The 27,220-nt window shown below is 51.0% G+C and overlaps 11 protein-coding genes across 11 annotated transcripts; 5 read left to right on the plus strand and 6 right to left on the minus strand.

The window, feature by feature from the left end:
• Positions 1 to 198: 198 nt before the first annotated feature.
• Positions 199 to 1,200, minus strand: BDW70DRAFT_159370 (PIG-L family deacetylase; the record flags this gene model as incomplete). Its single annotated transcript, XM_073740685.1, has 2 exons — positions 199 to 893; positions 957 to 1,200. The coding sequence occupies 2 exons, from the start codon at positions 1,198 to 1,200 to the stop codon at positions 199 to 201; spliced, it is 939 nt and encodes a 312-aa protein (XP_073596547.1).
• A 1,792-nt stretch (positions 1,201 to 2,992) lies between these two features.
• On the plus strand, positions 2,993 to 4,675 carry BDW70DRAFT_149785 (uncharacterized protein; the record flags this gene model as incomplete). The annotated part of the gene is made up of 3 exons (XM_073739071.1): positions 2,993 to 3,086; positions 3,138 to 3,530; positions 3,588 to 4,675. 3 exons carry the CDS (start codon positions 2,993 to 2,995, stop codon positions 4,673 to 4,675), a joined length of 1,575 nt encoding a protein of 524 aa, XP_073596548.1.
• BDW70DRAFT_41866 (amidohydrolase family protein) lies at positions 4,668 to 6,066 on the minus strand. The gene is made up of 2 exons (XM_073743965.1): positions 4,998 to 6,066; positions 4,668 to 4,951 (listed from the first exon to the last, which is right to left on the minus strand). The coding sequence occupies exons 1-2, from the start codon at positions 5,980 to 5,982 to the stop codon at positions 4,791 to 4,793; spliced, it is 1,146 nt and encodes a 381-aa protein (XP_073596549.1). The 5' UTR covers positions 5,983 to 6,066; the 3' UTR covers positions 4,668 to 4,790.
• A 315-nt stretch (positions 6,067 to 6,381) lies between these two features.
• BDW70DRAFT_41923 (isopenicillin N synthase family dioxygenase) lies at positions 6,382 to 7,673 on the plus strand. Its single transcript, XM_073743967.1, has 2 exons — positions 6,382 to 6,562; positions 6,628 to 7,673. Exons 1-2 carry the CDS (start codon positions 6,488 to 6,490, stop codon positions 7,603 to 7,605), a joined length of 1,053 nt encoding a protein of 350 aa, XP_073596550.1. The 5' UTR covers positions 6,382 to 6,487; the 3' UTR covers positions 7,606 to 7,673.
• On the minus strand, positions 7,673 to 8,938 carry BDW70DRAFT_41872 (SDR family NAD(P)-dependent oxidoreductase). The gene is made up of 2 exons (XM_073743966.1): positions 8,645 to 8,938; positions 7,673 to 8,582 (listed from the first exon to the last, which is right to left on the minus strand). The coding sequence occupies exons 1-2, from the start codon at positions 8,715 to 8,717 to the stop codon at positions 7,741 to 7,743; spliced, it is 915 nt and encodes a 304-aa protein (XP_073596551.1). The 5' UTR covers positions 8,718 to 8,938; the 3' UTR covers positions 7,673 to 7,740.
• On the plus strand, positions 8,593 to 10,314 carry BDW70DRAFT_41925 (uncharacterized protein). The gene has a single exon (XM_073743968.1). It carries the CDS (start codon positions 9,160 to 9,162, stop codon positions 10,021 to 10,023), a length of 864 nt encoding a protein of 287 aa, XP_073596552.1. The 5' UTR covers positions 8,593 to 9,159; the 3' UTR covers positions 10,024 to 10,314.
• Positions 10,315 to 12,445: 2,131 nt separating this feature from the next.
• Positions 12,446 to 15,419, minus strand: afeA (adenylate-forming enzyme AfeA). Its single transcript, XM_073736605.1, has 3 exons — positions 14,758 to 15,419; positions 13,480 to 14,582; positions 12,446 to 13,425 (listed from the first exon to the last, which is right to left on the minus strand). The coding sequence occupies exons 1-3, from the start codon at positions 15,022 to 15,024 to the stop codon at positions 13,038 to 13,040; spliced, it is 1,758 nt and encodes a 585-aa protein (XP_073596553.1). The 5' UTR covers positions 15,025 to 15,419; the 3' UTR covers positions 12,446 to 13,037.
• Positions 15,420 to 15,458: 39 nt separating this feature from the next.
• BDW70DRAFT_134999 (uncharacterized protein) lies at positions 15,459 to 16,520 on the minus strand (the record flags this gene model as incomplete). The annotated part of the gene is made up of 2 exons (XM_073736606.1): positions 16,207 to 16,520; positions 15,459 to 16,149 (listed from the first exon to the last, which is right to left on the minus strand). A coding segment is annotated over exon 2 (463 nt), but the record flags the coding sequence as incomplete, so codon positions are not given.
• A 518-nt stretch (positions 16,521 to 17,038) lies between these two features.
• Positions 17,039 to 18,903, plus strand: BDW70DRAFT_41986 (integral membrane protein TmpA). Its single transcript, XM_073743969.1, has one exon. The coding sequence runs from the start codon at positions 17,300 to 17,302 to the stop codon at positions 18,758 to 18,760; it is 1,461 nt and encodes a 486-aa protein (XP_073596555.1). The 5' UTR covers positions 17,039 to 17,299; the 3' UTR covers positions 18,761 to 18,903.
• A 264-nt stretch (positions 18,904 to 19,167) lies between these two features.
• On the minus strand, positions 19,168 to 21,552 carry BDW70DRAFT_135003 (alpha-arrestin). Its single transcript, XM_073736607.1, has one exon. It carries the CDS (start codon positions 21,163 to 21,165, stop codon positions 19,600 to 19,602), a length of 1,566 nt encoding a protein of 521 aa, XP_073596556.1. The 5' UTR covers positions 21,166 to 21,552; the 3' UTR covers positions 19,168 to 19,599.
• A 3,569-nt stretch (positions 21,553 to 25,121) lies between these two features.
• On the plus strand, positions 25,122 to 27,123 carry BDW70DRAFT_42061 (tyrosine--tRNA ligase TYS1). Its single transcript, XM_073743970.1, has 3 exons — positions 25,122 to 26,185; positions 26,232 to 26,298; positions 26,350 to 27,123. Exons 1-3 carry the CDS (start codon positions 25,571 to 25,573, stop codon positions 26,859 to 26,861), a joined length of 1,194 nt encoding a protein of 397 aa, XP_073596557.1. The 5' UTR covers positions 25,122 to 25,570; the 3' UTR covers positions 26,862 to 27,123.
• The last annotated feature ends 97 nt before the right edge of the window (positions 27,124 to 27,220 follow it).

Below are 27,220 nucleotides of genomic sequence, written 5' to 3' on the forward strand. Positions count from 1 at the left end.
GGAGATGCTGTTCGCATGTTCGAGCAGTACTTCACCACATCTCTTGTCAATACTAGAGCAGGAAGACATGAGTAACTTCTATTCCACGTCATCCGTATCAGTTATTATATATTTCCATAATAGTACAGATGATAGATAAATTAGCGTTACATGTGCGCTAAGCTTCACAAACGAGCGGAATATCCCCCAGATGAAACATCAGTAAGGCGACGCCCCCTCCCTCTTCAAATCGTTAACGACCATGTACCTGCCAATGCCAATCCAACCCCACCGAAACCAAACCATCTGGCTCTGATGCGCCTTCACCATAGCCGACTGTGCCGTCATCCACTCGCCCACGGAGCTAACGAAGAGGAGTTTTGCCGGCATCTGTTCCTTGACGTTTCTCCTAATTTTAGACGACGAAACTGCAAACAATCCATCCAAAACCCCCTTGATCATTGTAAACGGCGCATCCAGAACACCGATATACTTCCGCAGCAGATTTGTCGTTCTAAGTGTATACAGCGTAACAGGGCATGAATACCCGGGTTTATCTTTCATCAGCGTAGTGAGAAAATGGCGCGCGCCGTGGTAGAGCGAGCGGTGGTTGATGTGGTTTGATACACCGTGGGCGTCAAATGTCAGAAGGACGTCAATTGTCGCGGTGGGCGCTTCGTCTCTGGATTTTGCTTGTTTGCGCGACATGGACTTGGACGCGGATGCTGATGCGTTCGGGGCAAACGTCGCAGTAAGTAACGACGCGATCTCGTTCTTCGCCCAACTAGTCCCCATCCCATCCTGGAACCGTGGATCGTTGAGAACCAGCACGTCGTTATCTCCGCGGATCCCTAGGCGTTTCGCGCTTTTCTGGAGTTCGCCGCGTCGGATGTGGCCCAGGCCGTCGGCGTCTCCTACAGCACAACCCATCAATTGGTTTCGGAATCAAGGTCATAGAATGAGGAAGGCCAGCATACCGCTACTCAAACACAGAATCTTGATATGGTTCCCTAGCTCTGGCTTTGTTAAAGCCAGCAATGTCGGCGCGAAGAACATTGCTTCGTCGTCTGGGTGCGCGATGAGCAGACATATCCGCTTGTTGTAGAGTTGCGGGAATGTGCGGGCGAAAGGGGACGTTGTGGTTGAGGAGAGGGTCCAGAAAAGGAAAGCCGCTGCGATGGCGAAGCCAATTGAGATGAGCGTCTGATGGTTTGGGTTCATCATGGAATTGTTCTTGGAGACGAGAAAATAAGGGAGAAAGAAGTGACGTTGGAGATCAATGCGCGTGGCGGGCAGTGGGCCGCCTAGTGGGACTCTTCAGAGGATTGTTGTGGGGAGCTATACCTACATTTCCCCGGTCCCAGGTAGGTAAGGCTAACCTCTACTTATTTGTCAATCTTATAGAATGCTTAGATGGTTTGGACTAGTTCTTAGTCGTTCTTAGATGAACAATAACGTTCATCTACGGCATGGTGCTATTCACTAGCGAGGCTTTGCACAGGGTGCAACTTGCAGGTCTAAGGTTACGGAGCGTCAAAGGCGCATCTAACTATCCAAGTGTATCAGATAATCAATCCTAGAAACCAACATAGTAGAACCGCACGTCCCCTATTCTATTATTCCATGCTAATATATCCGAGCAAAGGCCTGATTTGAACAATTTTAGTTTTTCTTTTACAGTAAAAGTCCCGGTCCCCCTAATCGGCCACGCTTCAGTCTATAGCGGAGACGAGCCTTCGTGATATACATAATGGGTTCAGTTATATTCTCGCTCCTAGATCACTCCATTCAACACAACATCTGCAGTCACCAGGTCTTAACAACTGTTATTATTTATATCTCCAGATCCAGGCACGTTGTCGTAAAGATACTAACTTACCACGGTAGAATCAACTTTCCTGCCTAGCTGCTTAGGTCCTCTTTTGCCTTGACATTCTCGACTTTTAAGGGGGTCACTACCTACAGTACGTAACACCAGTCCTATAGGGTGAAAATTACACTCAAGAGTCCTGCCTGAGAATCCAGGTATATAGAGAGTGACGGAATGCGTGCTTCTCGCCCAGCATTTGTTCTGTTTTCTTATTGATGGCAGGCTTAGGCTTGGTTGCCAGCCCGAACTTGGGATATGGTCATCCTTTCCTCTGATAAGGCGGCCAATATTTTGTTGCAGCAATGAGAGCCTGATTCCCGTCACTTGTTTCTGGCGGTCAAGCCGTACGTATACGTCTCGAGTAGCTTTCAGGTGTGCTCTGAATAGTACGTGTGTGCATGCAGCCACCTGCTAAAGATGCTAAAGAGAATATGGTCTCCAGTCCATTTCTGATGACGACGCATTAGGATGTTGCTCCCAAACAATAAGGTGCGCTGAGATTCCTTCAATATTTAAAACCAAGTGCCGTCACCTTTGTTCAGTGAGTTCATGCCGTCTATCTCAAATTTGATGGGAGTCGTTCCTGAGCTCGGATATTGCCTACCGCAAACCTTACCTATCATCTCAGAAGATTTCAATGATCGTCCTACTCTTTCCTCTCCCTTCTCATCTCTCTAGGCTCCTACGTCTACGGCCTACTGCTCTGGTTTTCTGCCTCGCCTTCATCTTCACAGTCTAATAATCATCCCTTCTTCTTTCTTCCATACCATCCTCCTCCTCCTCCTCCTCCTCCTCCTCCTCCTCCTCTCTCTCTCAGCGAATATCCCATCTCATCACCCGTTTTAAGCAGCTTGAGAGCTTGCAACGCTTTTCTATCGAATGCACTCAAGTATAGAAGGTGAGTGATTTTCTCGGTGATCCTAAGCCAGGTGAGCTGGTAAGGTAGGATTAGGCGGAAGTTCATAGCCATTCACCATCGTACTGGTTAAGGGTGGCCTACTCAGCTAACTGGGAGATCCTGGTAGGTTTAAACGTCGTTCTTCGCGCATGAATAACCGTCAAGTCTGCTACAACTCGTCTCCTCCTTCCGGGCTGCCGTATCGAGATCTTCCCTGGTAGGCCAGCGGACCGAGGACCTTGAGAATGGCATTGGGAAGCCAGCATTCTCCCTCTCCTTCACAGATAGCCCTCGCTCTAGCTATTGTCAAGTTGAAACCGGCAGGCCTAGAGACCAAAGGTATAACTATTGCCCTTTCTCCCTTAAGACGCGTTGTTAAAAAGGTAGCAGAGTTTATCCTGCAATGCCGAGAGTCTATTAAAGCTTCCACGACTGCAGAAATCTTCCACTCTCCCCAAAAGTTCTTCGACAGCGTGTCATTCTGGAAGCAAGCGTATGAAAAGTCAGAGGCCGAGAAGAGCACACTACTGGACCGTATTTTTGAGCTTGAGCAGCGCAATGAGGAGCTTGTGGGAAAACTGCGGACCCGGGAAGATGTTTTGGGTGAGATAACGCCCAGTGTGTCAGTGTCTGTGCGGGAATCGTTGAAGCGCGCGGTTACCAGCGACCAGGCTTCACGGAAACGCCTCAAAACACTACCGTATTCGAAGGAGCACTCACCTAATGCAGATGCTCACGCTCCGCATGTCAATATGCTTGGGCAGCCGGAGAGGCTTAGGGATCGTAAGTAAACCCCGTGGCATATCCTGGTTTTCTACTGACGTTTTGACTTCTTGTCAGCTACCACTCCTTTTGTGAGGCAATCCTATGTCCTACATAAGTCGCTACAGAGAAATCGAGATAGTACAAGTATTGTCCGAGCCGCAGTCGTTCTGTGTAAGACCTGTGAGAATGAACTTGTGAGCGCGGTTCCCCAGGATACGTCGGGAATCAGGTCAAGGAACGGAGTCATGAAAGAGCCTCAGCTGTCACACCTCAGCTTGGTTTTGTGTGGCGTCGAGTCCGCCGCCCATCTTCTTTTCAAAGCAATCAGAAAAGTTCCTGGAACCCGTGGCTCAGAGAGAGAGACTGGACTACTCACCTACCACATCGTTTGCCTGTATGCAGCGATCATGGACTGCCTGGAGAGGTACTGCAATGCACACGCAGTCCCGGTGAGGATAGAGTACCAAGAGCACTCAATTCAGACCAGGAGCGTGACAAGGATGCAAACAAAGTCGAGCAACGAACCAGATAGCCACTCTCTTATCGGAGACGACTGCGCAACACAGTTGGCATCATTACTGAGTCGAATGGTCACGTCGCTCGACCTAAAATGTCCCGAACATAGACGGCTATTAGAAGGATTTCTTCACATACTGCTAAATCGTGCTGGGAAGGTTCTAACTCTGTTCGTCTTCCAGGACCTACAGCTACGGCCTAATCTCCGAATGGATCCTGACAAGCTGCCGCTCCCTGCTGGCTTGATAGACGCCGATGTTGACGGCAAGGCACTCGGGGTAGCACAGGCTGAATCCAAGTATCTGGTGTGTCTGGTTCGAGGGGCTCTGGCCGTCCTTGATAAACACCCAACGTCATTATCTGCATCACTTGAGGATCCGCCCGATGTTCAGTTACTTTCCAGAATCAAAGCACGGCTACAAAGTACCCTTGTTCAGGCGATATTTGGTGCCAATTCAGGAGTTGAACAGACCTTGGAGCGGCCAGCTGCTCCCAAAAGCTCCAACATTAGGAGACTCCTGGAAGACCATCAGCCTTCTGAGATATCAGTTTCCGAGTGGTACATACAAGAGCTCTGGCAGCTTCTAGGGTGGGAAATGTTAACGAAAATCAATCTTCATGACGTAAAAGCTTCCCGGCATATATAATAGGATGTTCTATTTTGCGTCTTACTCATGGTATATCTATGTGCGAGGCATGTATGAGAGTCTTCTGCTACGGTTGTGGATGTATTGCAGCTAGAGTATATTATACCCAGCAGTTTCATTTCAGATTCAGAATGCGAGCAGCGTTGCCACCCAGTACATCTGCCACTGTCTTAGAGTTAGTGTCGAAAGTCGCATGGATTGCTTGGTAGTTGGTCGTCACGCTCGGCCAGTTGCTATCCTTCGAGTCCAAGGGAGGGAAGAATGGGTGATCCGTCCCTATAAGCCTGTCAGTATATGAATGGAGCCCGAAGAACAGACGTACCAAAAAGAAGACGGTCAGAGCCCGACGCAGTCATAGCCGCCTCCAAGCCAGGCTTGCCATATACTACCGCATCTAAATAAATATTTGTCTTGAGCACATCCCACACACTCCTCTGTGGTCCCTGCACATCACCACCGCCAGAGATAAACTTGCGCTCATGGAGAATACAGCTCTCAATCCGCCCAGCGAGGAAAGGAAGCGTGCCACCCGAATGAGCCAGGAGAATTTTTAATTGCGGAAAGCGATCGAAGACACCCGACAGCAGCATCCTCGTTACCGCAATCGTCGTCTCAAGTGGGAACCCTAACGCCAGTGGAAGCACATGGCCATACCGACCCGTTGCCTCAGGCCCACCATAAGCCTCTTCTGGTAACCCATAATGCGGATGCAGAAAAATCAGCGTATCTGTTTCCTGTAGCGCCTTCCAAACCGGATCAAGCCTTGCGTCATCCAATCCCTTGCCCAGCCCTGAGGTCCCCATGATCACGCCCCTTAAATGTTCAAGCGTCTTGAGCCGCTCAATTTCAGCAACAACAGGCTCAGAACTCGGTGCACTCAACGGCAATGCACCGAATGCGAACAAGGTCTCCTTCTGGTCGAGAGTCAAAGTATTCCCCGGATCCGCGGCCTCGTTCACAGTCGCACAGGTCTTTTCCAGATCATCATTGATTCTCTCCGCCCACATCTGGGCTTCGGCCGGCTCGACAAAGTCTAGCCAGGGATTGGCGAGGGAGATAACGCTGCAGTTTATACCGTGTTGGCGCATGAATGACAGCTTCACATTGATATCCCAGTAAGAGGAATCTACTGGGCGACCACGCTGGTCGAGCGGGATGGAGGCGTCATCATCTGAGGAGAGAATGATCAGACGGGGGTCTTGGTTATTGAAAGGATCGTGCACATAGGGGACTGTTTTGCGGCTTCGTAGCATTTGCATGTATGCTGGAGGGTAGACATGTGTGTGGACGTCGACGACGAGAGGCATGTTGGCGGTCGGTTAGACTCAATACCTGCCAAAGAGAGAGACGGGGAGAGGAGAACGGAGAGGAGAATGGAGAGGAGAATGGAGAGTGGAAGGGAAAGACAATACTTGAACTGAAGGTAAGAGAGGTTGAAGGGTGCATCATGCGGGGCATATCTAGTCCTACTCGAACTACCCCGAAAGTTGCGGGCCCCAACGTTATCTCTAAACGGCCTTTCAGAGATAACACTATCTTCTATCTTTGCAGTTATCTACGGACTATCTTCCCAGTACCTCGCAACAAATTAGGTGCAGAATTAGGCAGGAATCGTGATATCGAACCCCGGTCTGTGGTGATGATATATTTGACGGACTTCCCCGCTCCCCGGCCTCCTCCATCCATTCCCTTATCACCCTTCCTTATTTCTGCAGCCTTTACCCCAGGTCTTTTACTCTCTTCTACCGCGTAATCTCTGAAAATCTGTCTAACAAGTATCTCACATACCATTAATCCATTTATCCCAGTGCCATGGATGGGAATATACCCGTTCAAGCTTGTCATCCCATTACCGAGACGGTATCGAAAGACGGTCTGGTCATTCCTGTATGGTGCCTCAGACCCGGTTCATTCCCTCTAATCGCAGTTAAACAGGAAACTAAAGACGACAGATTATCAACTTCGCTCCCTTCCGAAACGGCACTCCAGCTGACAAGCACGCCGTGGCCATGTCCATCGTCAACGCCTTCAAGACGTCAGGATTCCTTTATTTGAAAGATCATGGCATACCCCCCTCGGTAACCTCCCGAGTATTCAAGTCCTCCGCATCCTTCTTCGGCAGACCCCAAGACCAAAAAGACACATTGGGCTGGACAACCCCGCAGGCAAACCGTGGTTACGTCCGCACGGGCCGGGAGAAGCTAAGCACGGTTGATGACCAGGCAGATCGCACGATCCCCGATATCAAAGAGAGCATGGAAATTGGCCGCGAGGGCGTGGAAGGTCTCCCGAATCGCTGGCCGGATCAGCTTGACGAAGAAGGCAAAGACTTCAAAAAGGTCATGCTTGAGTTCTTTGATATGTGCAAGGAGCTGCATATCAAAGTCATGCAGGCTATTGCGCTGGGAATGAATCTACCCGTGCATTTCTTCGATGAGTACGTGGATAAGGGCGATAATAACCTGCGTCTGCTGCATTACCCGGCTATGCATAAGGATGTCTTCAAGAAGAATCCTGGACAGGTCAGGGCTGCGGAACATAGTGACTACGGGTCCATCACGCTTCTTTTTCAAGATCGACGAGGTGGCCTGCAGGCAAGGAGTCCTGAGGGGACATGGGTTGATGTGACGCCATTCCCTGATACGGTGGTTATCAATGCAGGTGATTTGCTGGCAAGGTGGTCGAACGACACGATCAAGAGCACGAGGCATAGGGTTATTGAGCCGCCGAAAGCGCCTGGCTCGGACGAGGATGACACTGATATGTACCCAGAGCGATACAGCGTTGCGTACTTCTGCAACCCTAACATGGACAAATTCATCGAGGCTATCCCCGGGACATATGGCGAAGGGGAGGGCCTTAGCAAGGCAAAATACCCCGGAATTATATCAGGAGAGTACCTAGTGCAGCGCCTCTCTGCGACATACTAACAATTGAAACCCTTTACACGCCTCAGCTCTGTGTGCATTCCTTTCCATTTCCTCGTGTCCAGACCGTTTTTGACTATCAAAGAATAAACGGCACATGTAGTCGCATCTCTATATCGTCGCTTTCTGAGTACCTAATCAATATGAAGATCGCAAAACACTCAGCCTCCCCCCATCAATGACCGTGATGTTGCCATTCAAATAACCTCCCGAAGCCCCCGCCATCCAAAGTACCAACCCCGCAATATCCTCTTCACCCCCAGCTCTAGTCATAGGAATTTTATCCGGCTGGAACGACCCATCTGAGACCCCCTTATCCCCAGGCTCAAAGTTGGCTCCCACCGACATCTCCGAGTAAAACAGTCCAGGCGCAATCCCATTAACCCTAATCCCGTATTCGGTCAGACTCGTCGAGAGCGCCTTGACCAGATGATTCACAGCGCCCTTGGACAGATTATACGCGAAATCTAATGGAACCTGCCGTGAATACCCAGCAATACTCGAGGTCATGATAATTTGAGCCAGCGGCGCGGACAGCTTATTCTTCTCTGGCGCAGGACGGCGTTTATTCGCCGCGTCTAGGAGCGGTAGGAAGGCGATAGCGGTGTAGTACGCGCCTGTGGTATTCACCTCAAAGACCTTGGTAAACTCCGCCATTGGGATGTTCCAGAGATAGTCCTTGAGCTCGGAGATGGGAAGAAGAGACCCATCGTCCTTGCGTTTGATGATAGCAGGCGGGCCTACTATCCCAGAGTTGGCGATTAGGAGGTCGACATGTCCTGTTTGGGCGGCGATTGTCTCATATGCCGACTGTAGAGATTCCTGGGATGTCACATCCGCCGGGACGGGCATGATATTGTCTTTGGCGGAGTCGGGGGCGAGGGAGACGGTTTCGCGGAGGGAGTCTTCACGGCGTCCAATGATAAAGACCTTGGATGCACCGTTTGTAGCGAGCGTCAGGGCCATTGTGCGCCCGAGGCCTGGAGTTTATAAGCCATTTGGTCTTGAAGATGAGAGGAGGGGGGGAAAGGAGGGGTTGTACCGCTCCCTCCGCCGGTTATTACAGCGACGAGGTCATTGATTCTGTAAAGATTTGAGGCTTCTAAGTGCGACATACTGATAAGATAGCAGTATTCGTAAAAGTAGAAGAAATGAAGCGAAAAGTAAGAGATTGGAGTCTTATTTATACACCTTCCTCGGCGGGGTTACTCGGGGTTACTCCGCAATGCATCATCACGATGACAGCTTACAGAGCGGTTTGAGTCCAACAGTGGCTCAATGCTTTCTTCCTGTTTCCCAGCGTAGATATCCCCTAGGCTGTTGTTGCTAGTGTTTGTAACGGGCATTCGACAATGATGATCTATTTGTAGTACCTGCAGAGTACTGCGCCAAAACACTGGGAGGCCTGAACTATTAGGCTAGGTAGGATAGTTCGTTACCTCCGCTTATCTCCGATCGAGACTTCTGTCCGATTCTCCTTACCAACTCGAGCCATCACATCAATCGCTCAACATACGACACGCTCTTCCACACCACACCCTGCCTAGCTGTATTGCAATGGACTCCCCTCGGAACCGAAAACAGCGACGAGCTGCAGCTGCCGTTTCGCGAACAGACTCTTTCGATCCATCTTCAATTCCGTTAGCTCGACCCCCGCAAACCGATGCTTTAAGAGGCCAGAAAAAAGGAAAGACACTGGTGGATCTGATCGCAGAAAGACAAGGCGAGCTTGAAGGGAGATTGAGCTCATCAGGTCCGAAGGAAAATGTCGAAACGAAGTATGTGACAATCGACCCCAAGACGGGCGAGATTTCTCCTTTCGATGAGGTCAACCACTCGAGCAGCGGAACTGGACAAGAAGAACAATCCTCTGAAGATAACACGACGGATGAGGCTTCGGAAGATGATCGTCTTCCACCTCTCATCGATACAATCCTGCTTTCGTTCCCCTTGACCGTCTTGCATCTGACACTAGGTTATCTTGCGGCCCATCAGTATGCACAGAGCATTAATCTTCCAGCCCTCTTCCGCAACTCTGGCTTCGTCGCGTTCCCGATGCTCACCGTCCTCATTCATCTTGCGCATGGGCACATCGTGAATTTCGGCCGAGATCAAGCGGAATCTGAGGTCATATCGCTCTTCCCGTGGCATTCAGACAAACTTTCCTTTGCGTTTCTGCGCAAACTGCTCTTCCCGCCGTCTTTAAAGACTCTCGTTTTTCTACCGGGGGCTGTCATACTCGGGAGCAAACTGATGGCCATGACGAACGAGGATTCCTACTATGCCGTTATGAAGCACGCGCCAGCTATCGGGACATTGTGGGTTTGGTGCATTCTGGAGATTCCCGTAGGAGCAGCTGCTCTTGGGGCATTGGGACCGTTGGTGTGGGGTGTTTGGTGGAAAGGATATGGCATCATCTAAGTCACAGATCTAAATCACAGACACGCGGGCTGGACGGCCAGAACCTGGCTAGATCGATGCATTGCCAGCAAGTTGCACGCAGCAATTCGGTCTGAATCGGTGCTTGATACTTGTTCAATCTGAATTCTAGAGTAAAAGCGTTAGCCTGCGCATCGCCACCCCGTCGCCTGCCGACCCTCGAGCAGCTTTACCAATGCTTCATCCTGTCAGCCATTTAATCTACCACGTCTACGTTAGCCCACCGCTCCCCGAGCAAGGTATTACGACGCAAGTGATAGGTGCGAGAACCTACATACACCATCCACTACTCGTCATTTTCGGTCTTCGTGATGGATACCTAGGTTCTAGATGTGCTAAACGTGCAGCGTCTTTGAGTCAATGCGTGGAGCATACCATTCCAGGATTTCCATCAGGATTCATATCCTGGAAATGCCAGGATCCTCGCTAGACGCCGCCATGGCGTCCATGCCGCGGTACTGACTCAAGGGCCTTGATTCTGGTGGTGCAACGTTGCTCGGGTCGCTTGCTAGATTCCGGCCGTGGCCGAAAAGTTTGGAAATCCGGGATCTATCGTGAAGCTAATGGTTATACCATGCAATGTGCTGGACAAGGAAACCTCGAACCTCACCCTCGGAACCCTCCCGGGAAACCCAGGTTTGCTGATCAATCACCAATATTGCCTTTACTGTACGAACTGGAAGACGAAGGATTCTCCAGGTCGATCTTGGAGTCTAGCTCGAAGCCCAAGTCACACGACGTATCTTCATCTACGCCAAATTGCAGCCCACCCGGCATCCATTGTCCCGCGATGGCTATGGTCTCTTGAACCTTCCCTTGTCTGCTTTGAGTCTACGATCAACGAGGTTGCTACGACGCTTGGGCCATGCAACTAGTGACCGTAGGATTTCGCCGTCGCCGATCGTGTACTATGCTGATCAGCGTGGTTGAGGAGACAAGAGCCCCGCAACTGCAGCAATGATCCCGCCTGGACATTGGGGTCTCCAGACCCATGCCACTGTCCAACCAGCCGGCCTGATTCTCCTTCTTGAGCCTGAATACCAGCGGGATAACAGCCGGCGTCAGTATTAGACTATGCTTCATTTTCCTCATAGGGTAGAGATATACGCCCATCAAGAGCATCCAGGACAAATTGCACAACACTGCTTCCCACCAAGTCAACACTAAAAAGTTGTAAGTTCTCGACAGTTCGACTTCAAGCGCCGGATTGTGGAGCGAGTCCCGGCCCCCAATCCGACTATTGAATCGGGTGCTCAAGCATTGTCCAATCACGCATCTGCACCATACCTCGGGACAAAACACCACTACCTCTCCGTCAAACCCCGAAACCACGAATGATAACTCGAACCTCAACAAGGTACAGCTATCCTACAAAGCTACATTTTCGGTCGGTTCGGCTGATTGCCGTCATTACGGCTGTGACTCCAAAGGACGGAGAGCGGAGGGCCTTCCCGCGGACCGCACCTTCTGCTAGTTTATGGAGTGGGCCCAGCACGCCCCATTGTAAATAACCCGTCTCCAGTTCCAACTCCCAGCAATAAGATACCACAATATTGAATCGTGCGCGTCAACCTCGTCTTATAGCGTGCTTTTCCTGGTAGACCGCAGGATTGATAGGACGCCAGACCACGGAACACATCGCAGCGAGGTTGTAGGTCTTGGAATTGACTTTCGATCCTCGCCCGTAGTGCTGATCATATATTCCTTTTTTCGAAACCGACTGATGTCATTTGTCCAAAGCCCAGATGCTGGCAGAAGCGGAAGATCTGCTCCGTAGCATATCCAGAAATACCATTAATACTGCGTGCCGTCTGTGTGCTTACACAATGCTTATGCTTGGTACGTTGCATGCACCGCAACTCGCCCCTACATGCTGTGTACTACCTCGCTGAATCTTATAGAGTATACCGGGCCGTGCGGACTAAAACAAAGGCCGGGCTTGGTTGGGAATTTGCCAAGTACAGCATATCAGCTTAAGCCCCCTGGTTCCAACCACGCACTTCATTGGCCGTGGGTATATTGGCTGGTAAACCCCGCGCGGAAAGGAGCCTTGTAATCGTAAGTGGGCTTCAAACGGTAAGCATAACAATAGCACCAGCAGCGCCAGCAGCGCCAGCAGCGACTGCAGGCCTATTATTTATGATTGCGTACGTGTGCATATGGGCCGTAATCTTCAATTTATTAGGCTCCAGCTAAGGTACAGAGTACAGATACTAACGGCGCATGGTAATGGGTAGGGTAAGCTCAGGGAGGCATGTACCCAAGTACCTGGCTGTCTTGCCATGCAGGCATCCAGGTTTACGAGGCTACGTGGAGCCACCTAAGACGCACTGAATTGAAAGAAAACAGACTTAGTTAGAACGGGGCGATGGGTTGAGCCTACTCGGTTTTAGCGCTTGGCTCGATTAAGCCGAGATTGAGGTCGGTTTCGGTTCGTTTTATGGCCCTGGAGCGGTAAAATGCAGGACTGGCGTAGTAATCTCTATGGTTATGGCGTGGTCCACGGAGCCTGCCTTCCAAAAGCAGCATTGTGCATGCAGACTTAGAACGATGGGTATTGTAGTTGGTATCGAGGGAGCGTGAACTAATGGTACTGAAAGCTTTTATCAAGCAATCAATCCGAAACTACGATGCAAGCGCCAGAACGAGGGGAATAATTGGAAGCAAATTAAATAAAAGCGCTATCATAGTCGCAGAAAATAATGCAAAAGCAAAGCGCAGATTTTATCGAGGAATGAGGCATGGTCCCAAAAATAATTAATCTCAGATAAAATCTCCAACTCCCAGTCACCAAAAGACGCCGGTCGTAGCGCGCAAAAAAGCAAAAAAGGTCCAGCAAAAGCATATGTCAAAGCCCGGCAGTAGTGAAAAACTAGATTGCGCCATGCAGATTGCTAAGGAACGGACGAAGCGAACTCCAAGTTGAACAAATTGAGTCAAATCAGTGCGTGGCGGTCGTGAATTCATACTGGAAAATGACGAAAACCAGCGTCGTATCATACTGCAATACGCCCTCCATGCATAATTCCCACGCTCTGCAGGCTCGCGCCGCGAAACCTAGCAAGCAAGGAACTAACAATCTCCCGGTATGTGTTCATCTGAGTGAGCTTGAAGCGCTGGATCTTCCCGCTTGCCGTACGTGGGATCTCTTCGACAAAGATAATGCCTCCATCAAGGGCTTTGTAGGAAGCTAATTGGCGGCGGCAGAAGAGATAGACTTCCTGCGAGGTCAGGCGCGCTCCCGACAGTGTCTTTGACCGGACGACGAAGGCGCGGGGAACCTCTGTGCTGCCGTCTTTCGAAGTTACGCCCGTCACGGCGGCATCCTCAATTCCAGGATGTTTGAGGAGGATGGATTCGAGTTCTGCGGGGGCGACTTGCCATCTGCAGTTGCTGTTAGGAAAGTGTAACATATGTGTAAAGCTTGGGGGTGCGCACCCTCGAACTTTGATAAGCTCCTTGGTTCGCCCAACAATGTAATAAAGTCCATCGTTGACATATGCCACGTCTCCAGTGCGGAACCAGCCATGTGAATCTTTGGCGTCATCTCGTCCTCGGTAGCATGTAAGCAAGCCGGGACCGCGCACATACAACTCCCCAGGCTTATTGTCGTCCGCGACCAAGTTACCATCGGCGCCGACAAGGCGGATTTCATATCCAGGTTGGAGTCTGCCAATACTAGCTGCGTTTCCTGGCTCGCCGTAACGATTCTGAAAAACTACTCCTACCTCTGTCATGCCCCAAAGCTGAGATGCGTCGGCGTCGAGCGGTAGGAACTCCCGAAATTGCTGCATTGACGCCCCGTCAATTGGCGCGCCGGCGACGCCGACATAGCGTAGGGATCCGAAATAATCAGCGAGTGGCAGTGTGCAGCGATTAAAAGCATGGATCATGGCGGGTACCATGTATGTCTCCGTGATTTGGTACTGATACACAGCTGCGACGAACCGGCTAATCTCAAAACGGGAAAGGACGTATAGCGGCTGGCCATACCGGACTGGGAAAATGTGCGTCCATAGAGCACCAAAAAGATGGAACATGGGCAGCGACATCAATCGGCGAACCGCATAGGGCACATCGTACGAAATGGTGAGGTGTTGGCACACAATTGCGTGGTGCGATAATACGGCGGCTTTCGGTAGCCCTCCGGTGCCACTGGTGGAGAACATCGCGGCCGGTGTTGACTTTGCGATCATCTCATCGTTAAACGTAATCCAGTCGTTCTCGCCGTAACCGAGGAGCTGCGCGAGATTCAGATAGCTCTCATCTCCACTATCAAGGTACGGCGCTGTGCCGGATCCAACTAGTTGGGCAATGTGTTCCGTTGCGGCATCGTCCAGTAGGCACACTTGGCTGGGGAGCATGCCCTTGCTTGTGGAGACATTGAGGACTGTCGGTAGCGCTTCGCGATTCGTAATGATAAGCTTGGGCTCAGCTAACGTAACGAGGTGCTCGAGTTCTTGAGGCTGACTCCGTGCATTCGATCCCATAAACACGCCGCCGGCACCGATTACGCTGAAAAACAGTGCGGGGTATATGATCTGCACCGGGAAAAACTCGGTCAGCCATCAACATACTAAAAGAGGAAAGAGATCGAGCAATAATATGAAAGTTGTACACGAAGGAAAGGCCGGCACAAGGCGGGCGTGGAATTGGTTTCTCGAAAACATTGGCGGGCTTGCGAGGCAGAGCCTAGTACCTCTTAGCTCAACTTACATTGTTCCCCAAGTGGACCAGCACACAATCGCCCCTTTGCACATGGTGGGCTTTCAGTCCGGCAATAAGGGTCCGCACGAGGCTCCTGAATTGCCGGGCACTGAAGGCTCGCGAGGGGGCTTCTGCATCAATAAACAATGGCTGTTCTTCGTCGTAGCCCACAGGGCCGCGGAAGCAAAAGGTCAATAGGTCGGTGTATACCTGCTCATTGGCAATGTCACCATATTGAGGTCGTGCTAGGGACGACTCCCACAGACCCATTATCATGAGTTCGTCGAAATATTAGTCAGGGCTAGGCGTTGGGTCAGGGCGGAAGTTGGCAATAGTAGTGGATTAATGCTTGGAGGATGAGAGGAAAAGCGTCAAAGTAGGACGGAATGCTCGCCAGGCGAAGGGAAGCACCGGGTGATAAATAGTTCGCATACTGCAGCTTTAGGAATCTCCCATCCTATAGATAGGGCTCTTGGTGGGAGTAATTCCAGTCTCCTGGTGATTTGATTTGGAATTTTGCATTTCGTAATTTGCTTTGGCGCGCGGCGCAGGCCCTCATTCGCCGACTTGCTTGTGTTCAAGAGCATACGGAGCATGAGCAGTTCGAGCGCCGAAGGGTCGAAACAAGTTCGCTCAGGCCAAATCCAATCGCCGCTAAACTTGGGCTGCTGATCTTGGTTCTGATCCACAGACGAGGCTTGCGTCTAATCGCGAGATCGCAGTCGGTGACCGCTTCGATTCCGTCTCGGCGTCTTCAGATCGCAGGGTGGAGTCACTAAAAAGGACCGGCTCACACTACTGACAACACGCTCCACTCTCGAACCCAGCCATGCTGGAGTCTCTCCAGTCTCCTTCCAATCCCCATCCGAGCAAGGATTCCAGCGCTTTGGGCAGAGGGTGCTTCGACCGATGCATCGAGATCGCCCCATTGGTTCGCTTCCTCTGGCTCAGATCCGTCTTTCCAGCCCGCTCCTCCACTTCCTTCGTGGGCAAGCAAGCTGATAGAGCTCTTGACCAGTTGACACTTCCAATAGTCGCTCATCTGGGCACCGGGGAAAGATCTGTCCCGAGGCTGACAGGCAATAGAGCAAACTGTTAAGCCGGTCAATTGGGCTTCAACGGTTCCTGTAGAGTAGGTAACGAGGTATAGGACCCGCCTGCACCTGCTCAATTCCTGATAATGCACATGCGCTCCTTCCCGGCACTGGGGCATCTGCGCGGCTTGCCAGAAAACCTTGCGCTTGGCTTGATGGATCATCGTTCGCAAAGAACAGTACACGCGCCGTATTTGGTGCACTTTGTTGGAGATTCCGTTTCGCGCAGGACCCCGCTCACGCAAAAATTCAATAAGGATAAAGCGGCCCAGCAGGTGACAATTGCATTGATCTGCAATTGATCAAGGCATGTCGACGCTATCCATATCTGGCCGGCATCCACTTCACTAACCAAGTCTATCAGGGTACCAAGCCCAGACAGTCTGTCTTGCCCGAATCCTGCGAATAACAGCCTTTGTTAAGGCCAAAAAGTCGGGTCTGTGGGCTCCGTGAGTCGGAGCGTAACACTGCATTTGTTGTTTACTCCGTAAATCCATGCTTCAGAGTCCAGAATCCAGGGAAATGTAACTCAACTCCACGGCTCTTCGCGCTCCTCTGTTCTTGACGGTCCTCGTCTGCAAGATTTTACGCTGCTAGCTGGAGTTCGGAGTATCCGATCGACTTTCTGCTTTCGACGGTGTCGTTTGTGGGGCCGTACGGACGAACGCCATGGACTTGTGGCGAACGCCTTGGTGTCTCATGGTGTAGGTTCTATCGACGTCGATCTCTCCCGTTGAGCTGGGTTGGCTGCCGCACCAACCGGTTGAAAGGCCATCTCGTCCGCTCAACTTGGCTGGCGTTTGCGCAGGACGACACGAGACAGCCAAGCGGGTCGGCGACCACTTCCTTCTTTGTTGCCAATTGGTCCTACGGTATTCCATATCTGGAGAAAGAAGGATCGAGACAAGTGCAGTAGGGCATATTGTGTGTTGCATGCTATTGGTAAACTTATAGTGCCTCACTTGGCGGGTAAGGCTCCGTGAGAGGTGCCACGCGGATGCACATGAAATTCGAACGCTCGGGATCTACGACAACTTTTGACGGTCTGACCTCGGATCCAAGAACAACGGTTTCCTTTTTCCTGCCTCGTTGCGCGCGGGGAAAAAAAAAAACCTTGAGAGATAAGGACGGTGTCATAGTGGACCGTCTAATGTGGGCCCCGAGTTGCAAAGAGGAACGATGGGCCTAGGGCACGGCTGGAAAGCCCAATGCAGGTCAACTCTCTGGGAAATGTCTCTTTAGCTAAACCGGATGGCGCTATGCATTCAAAAGACTCATGCATCCTGCATGGAACGCCAAACAACCCAATGGTTGGCCTGGTCCTGTATTCTAGTGTATGAGTGCAAGCCACACATCGCTGCTCTTCATCACTTACCTCACCCCATTTCACTGCTACACCGTACGACCCATATATCCTCTGTTGACTCGAGGTGTAGCTCACAAAGCATTCAAGAGCCATGTCTCAACCTGAAGAGGTTATCGTTACCAGGCCGCCAACGGCAGTGTGCGTCCCAGAGAGCCCAAACGAAACCAGCTTCGTGAACATCGAGAAATGCATCATTAAAGATGTCTCTGAGTTGATGTTACCTGATGAGCCTTCTTTTGATCTTGAGGCTCAAAGCACGGCGAGGAGATTGATTTCTCCAATTCGGTACACATTCCTCAACATCTACCGGCGACTCTTCACGCTTGTGTTTCTCGCCAACATTGGAGTCTTCGTCTATGTCATGGTTGCAGACCGAAAACTTCTGGCTCTCGTCAATGCAGCAGCAGCAAACTTGCTTGCATGCGGTCTCGCAAGACAACCTTTGGTCGTCAACACCATTTTCGTCACGGTATGCTCGATACCGAGATCCGCACCGCTGTGGCTCCGTCGAATTGCATCAAAGGTGTACCATTATGGGGGTGTTCATAGCGGATGTGGAGTTGCCTCTCTGATCTGGTATCTGGGTTTCATCGGAGAATTCTCCCGACAGTACTGGTCGGGAAGCTCATCTCCTTTCTCAGCAGCGCCAATAGTCCTGGCATACATCATCCTAGTGCTGCTGCTTGCAATCATCATCGTCGCCTACCCAACTTTCCGATTCAAGCGGCACGACTATTTCGAGCTCACGCACCGCTTCTCCGGCTGGCTCATTGTGGCCCTCTTTGTCATCCTCCTCATGGTCTTCGTCGACGAAGCTTCCGCAGCCGAAGGCAAATCAATGGGCCGCTTCCTAATCGAGTTCCCAGCTTTCTGGTTCCTCATGCTTGTTGTAGTAGCCATCATTCATCCATGGCTCCTCCTTCGCAAAGTCAAAGTCACCCCAGAATACCTCTCCCCGCACGCCGTGCGGCTCCACTTCTCTCACACAACAACCACCTTCGGCAAGGGCATCCAGCTCTCCAAGCATCCTTTGCAAGATTGGCACGGCTTCGCCACCTTCCCGGACGTCGATAGAGACGGCAAGAGCTTCTCCAGCCTCGTCTCCAAAGCCGGCGACTGGACCGCCGCCACAATCAAGGATCAACCAACACACCTCTGGAAACGCGGCGTGCTGATTTATGGCTTCGCATACGCAATGCGCGTATACAAGCGTGTCGTCGTGGTCACAACAGGCTCCGGCATCGGCCCCTGTCTCTCATTTCTCGGAGACGAGAACCGCCCCTCGCTACGAGTGATCTGGCAAACGCGAGCCCCCAAGCGAACGTACGGCAAAGAAGTCCTCAATCTTGTGGGACGCATGGATCCGAATCCCGTCATCATCGACACGAATTCATCCGGCCGTCTCGACATGGTGCCCGTCATCCGGCAGGTTGCACGAGAACACGATGCTGAGGCGATATGCGTTATCAGTAATCCGTTTGTCACGAAAAAAGTTGTGTACGAGCTCGAGTCGATGGGAATCCCCGCGTACGGGCCAATTTTTGATTCATGATTTCTGATGCGTCGCTTATGCTGTAATGATTCGATGGAACGAATACTTAGAGATATATAGTTGAATTCTGCTATCTGTGTGCTAATCAATATAATGATAAATGTTTGCTTTGAGGCTGGAGTGATCAGCTGCAGAGATGTGAGCTCAGTGAGGGGCCAGTGTGTGTTATAACATGCCAGTGGGAGGAGACGTCAGAATTAAAATAACTTAGGTCCCCACACCAGCTTACTGATTGATAGACAACAGTTCTCGTATTTGCGCTCCATGTAGTACGCAGCTGCAGGTTGATTGTGCTCGGACTCCCGCCAGTGACCAACAGCATACCTTGCTAATGAAGCGGGGAGTGATGGGAAGACCCTGCAGTTCGTGTTCTTAAGTTTAGGAAACAATAATATAGGAACTGTTTGTAAAGATGGTATGATATTATTATTATTAGAGCAATACAGCAAGTTATATCGTAATTCGCGAACAACACCTGCAGCAAGGCCAAGTGAACAGAGAGAAGAGAAACAAGGAGAGTAAGGCATGTCAGATACAGTATGATGGGTATCATGCGCAACTATTTATCCACCCAATGCAGATGTAAGAGATAACCTTGGAACGCCAATGGGGTCAACCTGAGAAGAAAGGCAAAACTTTTGTTCTAGGCAGGTATTAGAATGATCATTGAAAGGCGAGTAGAGAGTAGTTTCGAAAGGAAAAGAGACGATTCCGTAGTGATGTTGAAGGGCGGGTTTTAATCTTCTTTTTGGTTGGTCATCGCGTTCGTAAGTTTCATTCATTCATAGGCCAAAGCATTCGGCCGTTATTAGGTAGGACAGATCAATTGAATCAATTCTTCATGACGAATGCGAGTCCGCGGATGGCGCTCGGTTTCGACTTTCGAATTCCGCCGGCTCGGCTGTCAAATCAGCGGTCGTCAGCCGGCTTCGTCCGCGGCAGGAAGAGTTGGTAGATGAGTTATCCAGTCGAAGAGAGTCCATTCGCTCTAGTTCTTCGTACTCTGGAGTCGGCAGAGGAGATCCGTGGTAATCCTCCATGATGCTGCTTCCATCAAGCATGGTATATCCTGGAGGGCTAGCAGGAACATCTTCGTAAACTGGCGGCATCTCCTCATCCCAGCTGATACCGAGCCCACTTCTCTCGGTAACGTGCAGGTTAAACTGCATGCGAAGGACACGAGCAGCTCCTGTTGGAGTGATGAGTCTGGTGTTACGGTTTGGACAGAATTCCTCCGCAACAATCAATTCAATTACCAGATTGTGCTTCGTCTCCAGTCCACCCGGTGCCTCAAGATCACACACCGGGTTGGCGGTAGGGTTAATGTTAGCTTCAAATTCCATGCTTATCTCGCCTCCAGCGGTATCAAAGTCTGTCTTCCAGCCATCTTTCTCTTCATTGTGTCCAATGATCCGCGTCTCCTGGTGCAGGACGCCCTTTCCTTCGCCACCAATCTTATGCGCGTGCTTGGGGCAAGCGGTTGAGACAATCTTCTGGTGTTCTTCAATCCGCCACATCATTTTGCGTAGCCGCCAGCGCGTTTGGGTCTCCTCGCCTTTATCCAAGACACCGCTCAGGGTCATCTGAACGGGAAATGTACCAATTGGGTGGACAACAGATGGGAGGACGATGCGGCCAGTTAGATTGGTGGGTGGAAAGATACGAATTGAGGATTTGTCGTTCCCAGGGAGAATGGCGCGGCGCATGTGTAGCGGCATTTTAAAATTGTACTCTTCACCGTTGACATTATGTCCGTGTGCTTGAAGGAAATATTCAATCTGTCCCAGAGAACCATTACACGACGCCGGCAGGTTACCTGGGAACAGATAACTAAAGGGAAAGTCGTGATCACCGCTCCTAAGGTGGAGAGGTTCCGTCAGGAAGTTCCAGTTTGTCAGTTCCTCAGTCTTGGAGGCGCAATTGGGGCAGTCCCTCGAGACAGGCTTTTTCGTAGTCTTTCTAATCATCAAACGCATATCGAACTTGTCCAGAATAACCATGCCCGTTGCTTCGGGCACGGTAATTCTGAGGCGGCCAGAGAACAAAGCACCCGTAGAGTTCGCCGGTGTTCCATAGCAGACAAGGGGTGGAGATTCCACGATGACATCAAGTTTAGCTGAAGCTGCCGTTTCCTCGTGGCAGCCACGATCTTTTGAGCGAGAGGAACGTCCGTGCTTTCGATGTTTTTCCTTATTGTGATGGTCCCGGTAAGTGTGGATAAAGTGGTCCATTGAGAAGGATAGACGGCGCTCCGGCGAATGTGATCTGTCAGTGTGCGAGTGCTTGGAAGGTGCGGCCTGAGAGACTTCGTTTACAGACGAGGACGAGGAAGAGTTGGAGTGAGGGAAGATCGAGTGGTGAGAAAGGGAGGGGCGAACTAGGCTGGAAAGAAGACGGCCCGGCATTGCGACGTCTTGCAGCGGTAGCGGCTGGGAAACAAAATCGAGACAATGTGTGGCGATGAGCTAAATTGAGCGAGGTCTATAGAAGACCCCTCGGTGGACGCTAGACAGCTAAGGTAGTGCGGTGCTATCTGAAGGGTTTCAGCACTCAATGCAGTGTTGATCGAGCTGTGAGATGTAGTAGGAAGTTGCACGCATAATCCTTTGGTAGAGGCTGTTGGTAGAGGCCGTAAGTAGTAATATGCTCTGGCAGGCGCGGGGTGTATAGAGTCAGGCGGACTATGGGAATATGCAATTGTAGGAAGGAAGCAGAGAAATCTGGAGTGAATTTGGATGAACCAGAAAGCGGGCGAGGCGCTGCCTTTGAATCTACAGACTCTTGACTCTGCCCGACTAACTCGACTAGCTTGACTACGAATGAAATTTTCTCAGCCATGGTTTTCTCTACGGTTTCCACATGTAACAGGGACAGATTTTTCCTGGTCTGGCCACCCTTGAAGCGGACAATAAAAGCACTCGCTGGTGGGGCTGCCTGGGAGAAAGACATCATAGTGGGCCCTTGTTTCCTGCGACTGTTTCGTACGTGACGTGACAGCGCCTCTGGCTTGGCATCGTCGCTCCGAGGAGATTCTAGAGATCTCGACAGAGTCAAGACTCGGTTTCTCCTATACTCAACAGTACTCAGCCTACAAACGTTTCTTGTTCTGACCCGAATTAAGACTGCCCTCATCAGTCACCTGCTCCTATACTGGCCAACGTATGTTAGCCTACAATTATGACATATTATAGCCGCAGCATTTCGCCGACTGTGTATGAGCTACGCGTACACCGTCAATTCAACCTTTTAGATGCAGGACCTTGGAGACGCTCGAGCTAAATCTAAGGCGTCAGTACGTAGTCTCGGTACGTGGTCAAACAGTGCATGGTTTCTGGAAGCGCATCCGTGTTCCAACAGCAACCCAAGGCCGTGCGCAACGAGCCGATCGAGCCGGTGAGTCACAAATCCTCTAGTTTTGGAGAATTCTCGAAAGGGAGCTTTTCAGCGATCGAAGCGATCGAGCGGTCCCCAGCATCGCATTGCGTGCTTGAGCGTCAACGGCAGCTAGAATCTCGTAAGCACGCGCAACATCGTGCCTGAGGTTCGAGTTCCTAATGAAGCCTGACAAATGTCTCCTGGGTTCTTGTCTGTGCTGAACGATCTTCGAATGGTGTCATAAGTTCGCCATGAACTGGTGAATCCACTACCTCAGCCGCCGGCGCTTTTAGTTCCAATCGGAAACTCCTGCTCAGTACGATTGGTTAGTAGGGTAGTTTCTATACAATATTTGGGATGCCACAAGAAAGAACCGTTGTGAAAGATTGACGAAAACATTCCGACAATATTGCGGGCGAATGGGACCGACTACTCAGGTTGGTGGAAATAGACGACCCGGATTTTGGATCTGGGTGGCTGTCTTCGCATGACCACGTCCTCCATTATCCTGGTGTTCCTGTGATCAGCTGCCGTTGATCATTCAGCCATCACGTGGCCGCATTCAGGTCCCTGGACAGCCCTCGACCTCATTACCAGTATTACGGTCATAAACCATACAATACACTGCCGAAACTGCACTAGTCGAAGATCCTTTACGAGAGCCAGAGCCAGGAGGGGCAAGAGCTTTACATTTTCCGGTGCAGCAACATCATGTTATGGGCGTCTAAAACTCAGCAGACCCACAAACAGGCGGATGTCGCACTTGTCAAGAAGAAAATTCCACAACGTCGTCTCGAATTCGGCTCTTTTCCAAGGAACTCGGGCGGATTCCCGTTGCTGATGCTCGGACTCTCGAAGGGGTGTGCCCCATCTCCTTCAAACTTCCTTGTTCGGCTAAGCCTCGGGGCTGTCAAGAGACCTCCTTCAATCGATAGCGCTCATGCATGTCGACGCCGTCTCCCCCGCAATAGCCAGTTCAAGTTGCGGGGGTGTTGGCGTGCTGGCCATGCCTCGCTTGCGCTGGCCGCTTGCTCCAGGATCATCAGCTGAAAAAAAGCAAACAACATATCGTTCATGGGCGTCAGTATAGAAGCATAGGTATACAGAAGTATACGAAGATATCAGATCAGATGGAGACTGGTCTAGACAACAGCTGTCAACGCAAGTCTGGTCCCTTTTTGGGGAATTCTGACGAATGAAAACTACCAATCCCGTACCGATTACCTAACAGTTATACTGAATGCATGGGCCTGCCCTGCGTGGTTCGGCTGGATCGTCACTTTACCTCTCTTTAACCTGAAAGCCTTGCTGGGCATCCGATCGGGAAGTGGTCGGAGAACTCGCCCTGATATCGGTATCCAGATCAGGCCACAAATGATCTGAGTATGGCATCTTCTTCCGTGAGAGAATTACGCCGACGACGGTCGGAGGGTGGACTTTGGCAACGCATTTTTCCGGCCTGTCAAAACGTCAATTCCCATTGATGTCGGATGCGGTAACCGATTGCGCAAAGTATTGGCCCCTGTGCAAAGTCCCGAGTCAATCGTAGTACCTTGATAGAATGGCAACATTTTGTTGACGCCTGAATTATAAGGCAACAACACGGTCCGGCTTCCGACTTCAGTCTTTGGGCTGGGCTTAGGGGCGGATTTCGCCGTCCCCCTACGCCGCCTAGATCTTCCCGCTTGCAAACTTCACGATTCAAGGTTGACTCTGACTCGTTGGTCATGCCGAGATGGAACCTCAGTCGATGGATCACGGGATTGCTCATTTTCTACGGAACAAATCTGGAATCATCCACTGTGGACCGGACGTTATGGAGAAGAGTCGAATTCCTCGGGGACTATGAATAATAGGGGCCTCTTGGGTGTTTTTTGACATTCTTTTTCTGCGGTTTCCCGGCGATATGCGAAACAAGCCGCGAGGTATTCATTTACTTAAATTGGGCCGGTTGGCTGCTTGCTGCTTACAGCTTTCCAATAATATGACCCTAGGGCTCCAAAGCACGATGAGTGTGGAGGATCACACCCACAGCAACCTTACCGTATTGCAGAATCAGGCACCGGATGGCGAGACCAGCTCCTATTCGTCTTTCCGCGGGAAACCCTGCTAGTGCGGCGCTTTCACTGCAAGCTCGACCCTGGCCAGTCTAGATCCTTTGCACGAATTGAGGAAACAGCGGTCTAAGGAATACCACGTCGTGGAGTTCAGTCCTGAGCTCATAGGCCGCTAAGTACCTTGAAGGTTTGTCAACTGATGTCCTTCGACGCCCAGCATGACCAATCAAGTCAATGTTTCATGACACCTTCTCGAAGCTCTTGGCATCACGCAAGACAGGTCGGCCCGGGACCGCAAGCTTCATCCTTTGCAGGTCTGATACTTGGCTTACAAATGAGATCAGGAACGTGGTTGAAACGGCCCGGTAGAGTACCCGGGGAGTATCCGGCGTCGTCAGCCAGGCCACTGATGTCATCACATCATCCATGATATGATGCTAACCAAAACGTCCAACTTGGCCTCCTTTTCTATAAATATTGTCATCGAAACATTGTTTCGGGCGAGAACTATATTTGGAGTTCACGCCACAAGCCGAGCAGCAACCCGGGAGTTGTCTTTTGGGTTGTCTTTATGTACAGCCTCCATCCCAGCTCTCGGCGGACTCAGTCGTCACTCTTTGCTGCGTCTACTGCATCCAACATTGATCCACTCGTAGATTTACCCAGGGCCCTTCAGCCGATTGCTTTATTTGTCTTCTAGCCTTGGGTCTAGGCCACCTGACTCTGCCAGCCAACTGTTCATCGTTTCTTCTGCAGAAGCCAGTGTGTACATTGCTACTCTTTTGAAACACACCGCCCTATGGTCTGGATAGGTAAAACCATATACTACTAGAAAACCACCACTAATTGACAACATGAAAGGGCTCCCCGGTCGTTCAGCAGCCATACGTCAACGGATACACGCCAAAATCATTGAAGTAAAAGAAGTACTAAGATCAAGTCTCCTCAAGATGACTGAAATGTGACGAATGTTAGAGTGCGCGAACCTCAGTATGGCCGACAGGTATACATAGCCTCGTACCACTAGGGCTGGATGATCTGATCTGGTTGTCTGTCGAGTATTTGTCGGAGAAGGGCCGAAAGTGGCTGATGCTGAGTCATTGTGGCTCAGTGAAGGGCGCCCCCCGGCCGCCTAATTTTATCGGCACGGCCGCAGTCAAATGGCGGGCGGGGAAGCCTCAAATTACTTATTGGGTCTAGCTCAATAATTCTGCCGGCAAAACAGGGTTTGTCGTGGTTCTATTCACTGCCATAGCGGGGCGAGGGGCAATGAGTCAAAAACTGTAGAACAGTACAAGAATTCTCCAAATCATCCCACATTTGTCTTTCTATTCCCCCGCACACGATTTTGATTCGTTCTCCAAACTCAACCACAATCATGGACGCCGCCGCAAAAGCCCGCTTCGATCTCATTACTGAGAACCTCGCCGAAACCCTCAATCCGGAGATTATCGAGTCCATCCTCGCCGAGGGCCGAAACCCGCGTATCTACTGGGGCACCGCGACGACAGGGCGCCCGCATACAGGCTACTTCGTCGCTGCTATAAAGATTGCCCAACTGCTAGCTGCAGGATGTGAAGTCGTTGTTTTGCTGGCAGATATCCATGCCTTCTTGGATAACCTGAAGGCCCCGCTTGAATTGGTCGAGAACCGCGCAAAGTACTATGCCAAGGTTATCCGGGCAATCCTGGAGTCTGTGGGCGTGCCGACAGAGAAGCTGGAGTTTGTGTTGGGGAGCTCCTACCAAAAGACCCCGGAGTACACGATGGATGTCTACAAGCTTTCATCGTTGGTCAGTGAGCATGATGCTAAGAAGGCCGGTGCAGAGATCGTTAAGCAGAGTGCCAATGCGCCTCTAAGTGGGCTGCTTTACTCGATTCTGCAAGTGCTTGATGAGGAGCATCTAAAGGTTGATGCTCAGTTGGGAGGTATGGATCAGAGAAAGCTCTTTGCTGCCGCTGTTGAGTGGCTGCCGAAGATCGGATACCGAAAGGTGAGATGTCCATTACTTCGTTCATAACGGCTACTGAACATTACAGCGTGCGCATTTGGTTACACCAATGGTGGCTGGTCTCAGCGGCGGTAAAATGAGCTCCAGTGTTCAAGGTCCGTTCTCACATCTTATCAACTCCTTGAGATATGACTAATTCCGCCTAGACAGCAAAATCGACCTCCTTGACGGACCCGACGTCATCCAAAAGAAGATTCGAAAAGCTGAAGCAGCCCCCAAAGTAGTCGAAGACAACGGCGTCATCGCAATGGTAGAATACGTCCTTCTCCCCGCCGCCGGCCTCAAGGGCAAGAAGGAATTCGTCGTGGAGCGCCGCGACGCCGAACCCCTCGTCTACACAGACATCGCCAAGCTAAAGGAAGACTATGCAAACGACATCCTGACCCCGCAAGCCCTGAAGCCCGCCGTGACGGCGGCGCTGACGAGCCTAATGGCGCCTATCCAGGCGGCGTACCAGGCTTCGCCTGAGTGGCAGGAGATCACGGCACAGGCTTACCCGCCGCCTGTTGTGGAGAAGAAGCAGAAGAAGGTTAAGAGTAAGGGCACTCGTCACCCTGGCGCCCACGCTCAGGCAAAGGCCCAAGCTGAGGCGCAGGCAGAAGTCGAGGGTTCCGGAAAGGAGCAGGAGCTTCCGGAGCGGCCAAAGGATGAAAACTGATATGACCAAACTTATCGCATGTAGCGTGTGAACTTGATAAAAATGTACGCATTTTAGAGTAGCACCGTGTATATGGATGCATTATACCTATCCAGCTTTGAATTTCTTGATCTCACCCATTGTTATTGTCACTTAGGTCCAGAGAGAACATAATACACCTTCTATCATCGCGCACCAGTTTTCTTCAGTGGAGGGGCGCTATTCTCAGCCATGCGAACATATGGCGTGTGCATATACTGAACTAGGCGGTAGCGGTATCAGCAGTAGATGAGAATGGTGCTGCTGCCGTCCGAGTCACGGTCTAGATCGCCCAAATGGATCCCAATGTTATACCTCCAACTGAAGTCCGTCTCCCTTAC

The sequence above is a fragment of the Aspergillus foveolatus genome (assembly GCF_047715535.1).
Source record: "Aspergillus foveolatus strain CBS 279.81 unplaced genomic scaffold BDW70scaffold_20, whole genome shotgun sequence".
Lineage (NCBI taxonomy): Eukaryota > Fungi > Ascomycota > Eurotiomycetes > Eurotiales > Aspergillaceae > Aspergillus > Aspergillus foveolatus.

Excerpts from the sequence above, each read along its gene's own strand:
- BDW70DRAFT_41866 (XM_073743965.1), bottom strand. The coding sequence starts at position 5,982 with ATGCCTCTCGTCGTCGACGTCCACACACATGTCTACCCTCCAGCATAC. Across the intron at positions 4,952-4,997 it reads CTCTGACCGTCTTCTTTTTG|GGACGGATCACCCATTCTTC; the intron begins GTACGTCTGTTC and ends ACAGGCTTATAG.
- BDW70DRAFT_41923 (XM_073743967.1), top strand. The coding sequence starts at position 6,488 with ATGGATGGGAATATACCCGTTCAAGCTTGTCATCCCATTACCGAGACG. Across the intron at positions 6,563-6,627 it reads AAGACGGTCTGGTCATTCCT|ATTATCAACTTCGCTCCCTT; the intron begins GTATGGTGCCTC and ends TAAAGACGACAG.
- BDW70DRAFT_41872 (XM_073743966.1), bottom strand. The coding sequence starts at position 8,717 with ATGTCGCACTTAGAAGCCTCAAATCTTTACAGAATCAATGACCTCGTC. Across the intron at positions 8,583-8,644 it reads AATAACCGGCGGAGGGAGCG|GCCTCGGGCGCACAATGGCC; the intron begins GTACAACCCCTC and ends TATAAACTCCAG.
- BDW70DRAFT_41925 (XM_073743968.1), top strand. The coding sequence starts at position 9,160 with ATGGACTCCCCTCGGAACCGAAAACAGCGACGAGCTGCAGCTGCCGTT.
- afeA (XM_073736605.1), bottom strand. The coding sequence starts at position 15,024 with ATGATAATGGGTCTGTGGGAGTCGTCCCTAGCACGACCTCAATATGGT. Across the intron at positions 14,583-14,757 it reads TGGTCCACTTGGGGAACAAT|ATCATATACCCCGCACTGTT; the intron begins GTAAGTTGAGCT and ends TTCCCGGTGCAG. Across the intron at positions 13,426-13,479 it reads GAGCTTATCAAAGTTCGAGG|ATGGCAAGTCGCCCCCGCAG; the intron begins GTGCGCACCCCC and ends CAGCAACTGCAG.
- BDW70DRAFT_41986 (XM_073743969.1), top strand. The coding sequence starts at position 17,300 with ATGTCTCAACCTGAAGAGGTTATCGTTACCAGGCCGCCAACGGCAGTG.
- BDW70DRAFT_135003 (XM_073736607.1), bottom strand. The coding sequence starts at position 21,165 with ATGCCGGGCCGTCTTCTTTCCAGCCTAGTTCGCCCCTCCCTTTCTCAC.
- BDW70DRAFT_42061 (XM_073743970.1), top strand. The coding sequence starts at position 25,571 with ATGGACGCCGCCGCAAAAGCCCGCTTCGATCTCATTACTGAGAACCTC. Across the intron at positions 26,186-26,231 it reads CGAAGATCGGATACCGAAAG|CGTGCGCATTTGGTTACACC; the intron begins GTGAGATGTCCA and ends TGAACATTACAG. Across the intron at positions 26,299-26,349 it reads AATGAGCTCCAGTGTTCAAG|ACAGCAAAATCGACCTCCTT; the intron begins GTCCGTTCTCAC and ends AATTCCGCCTAG.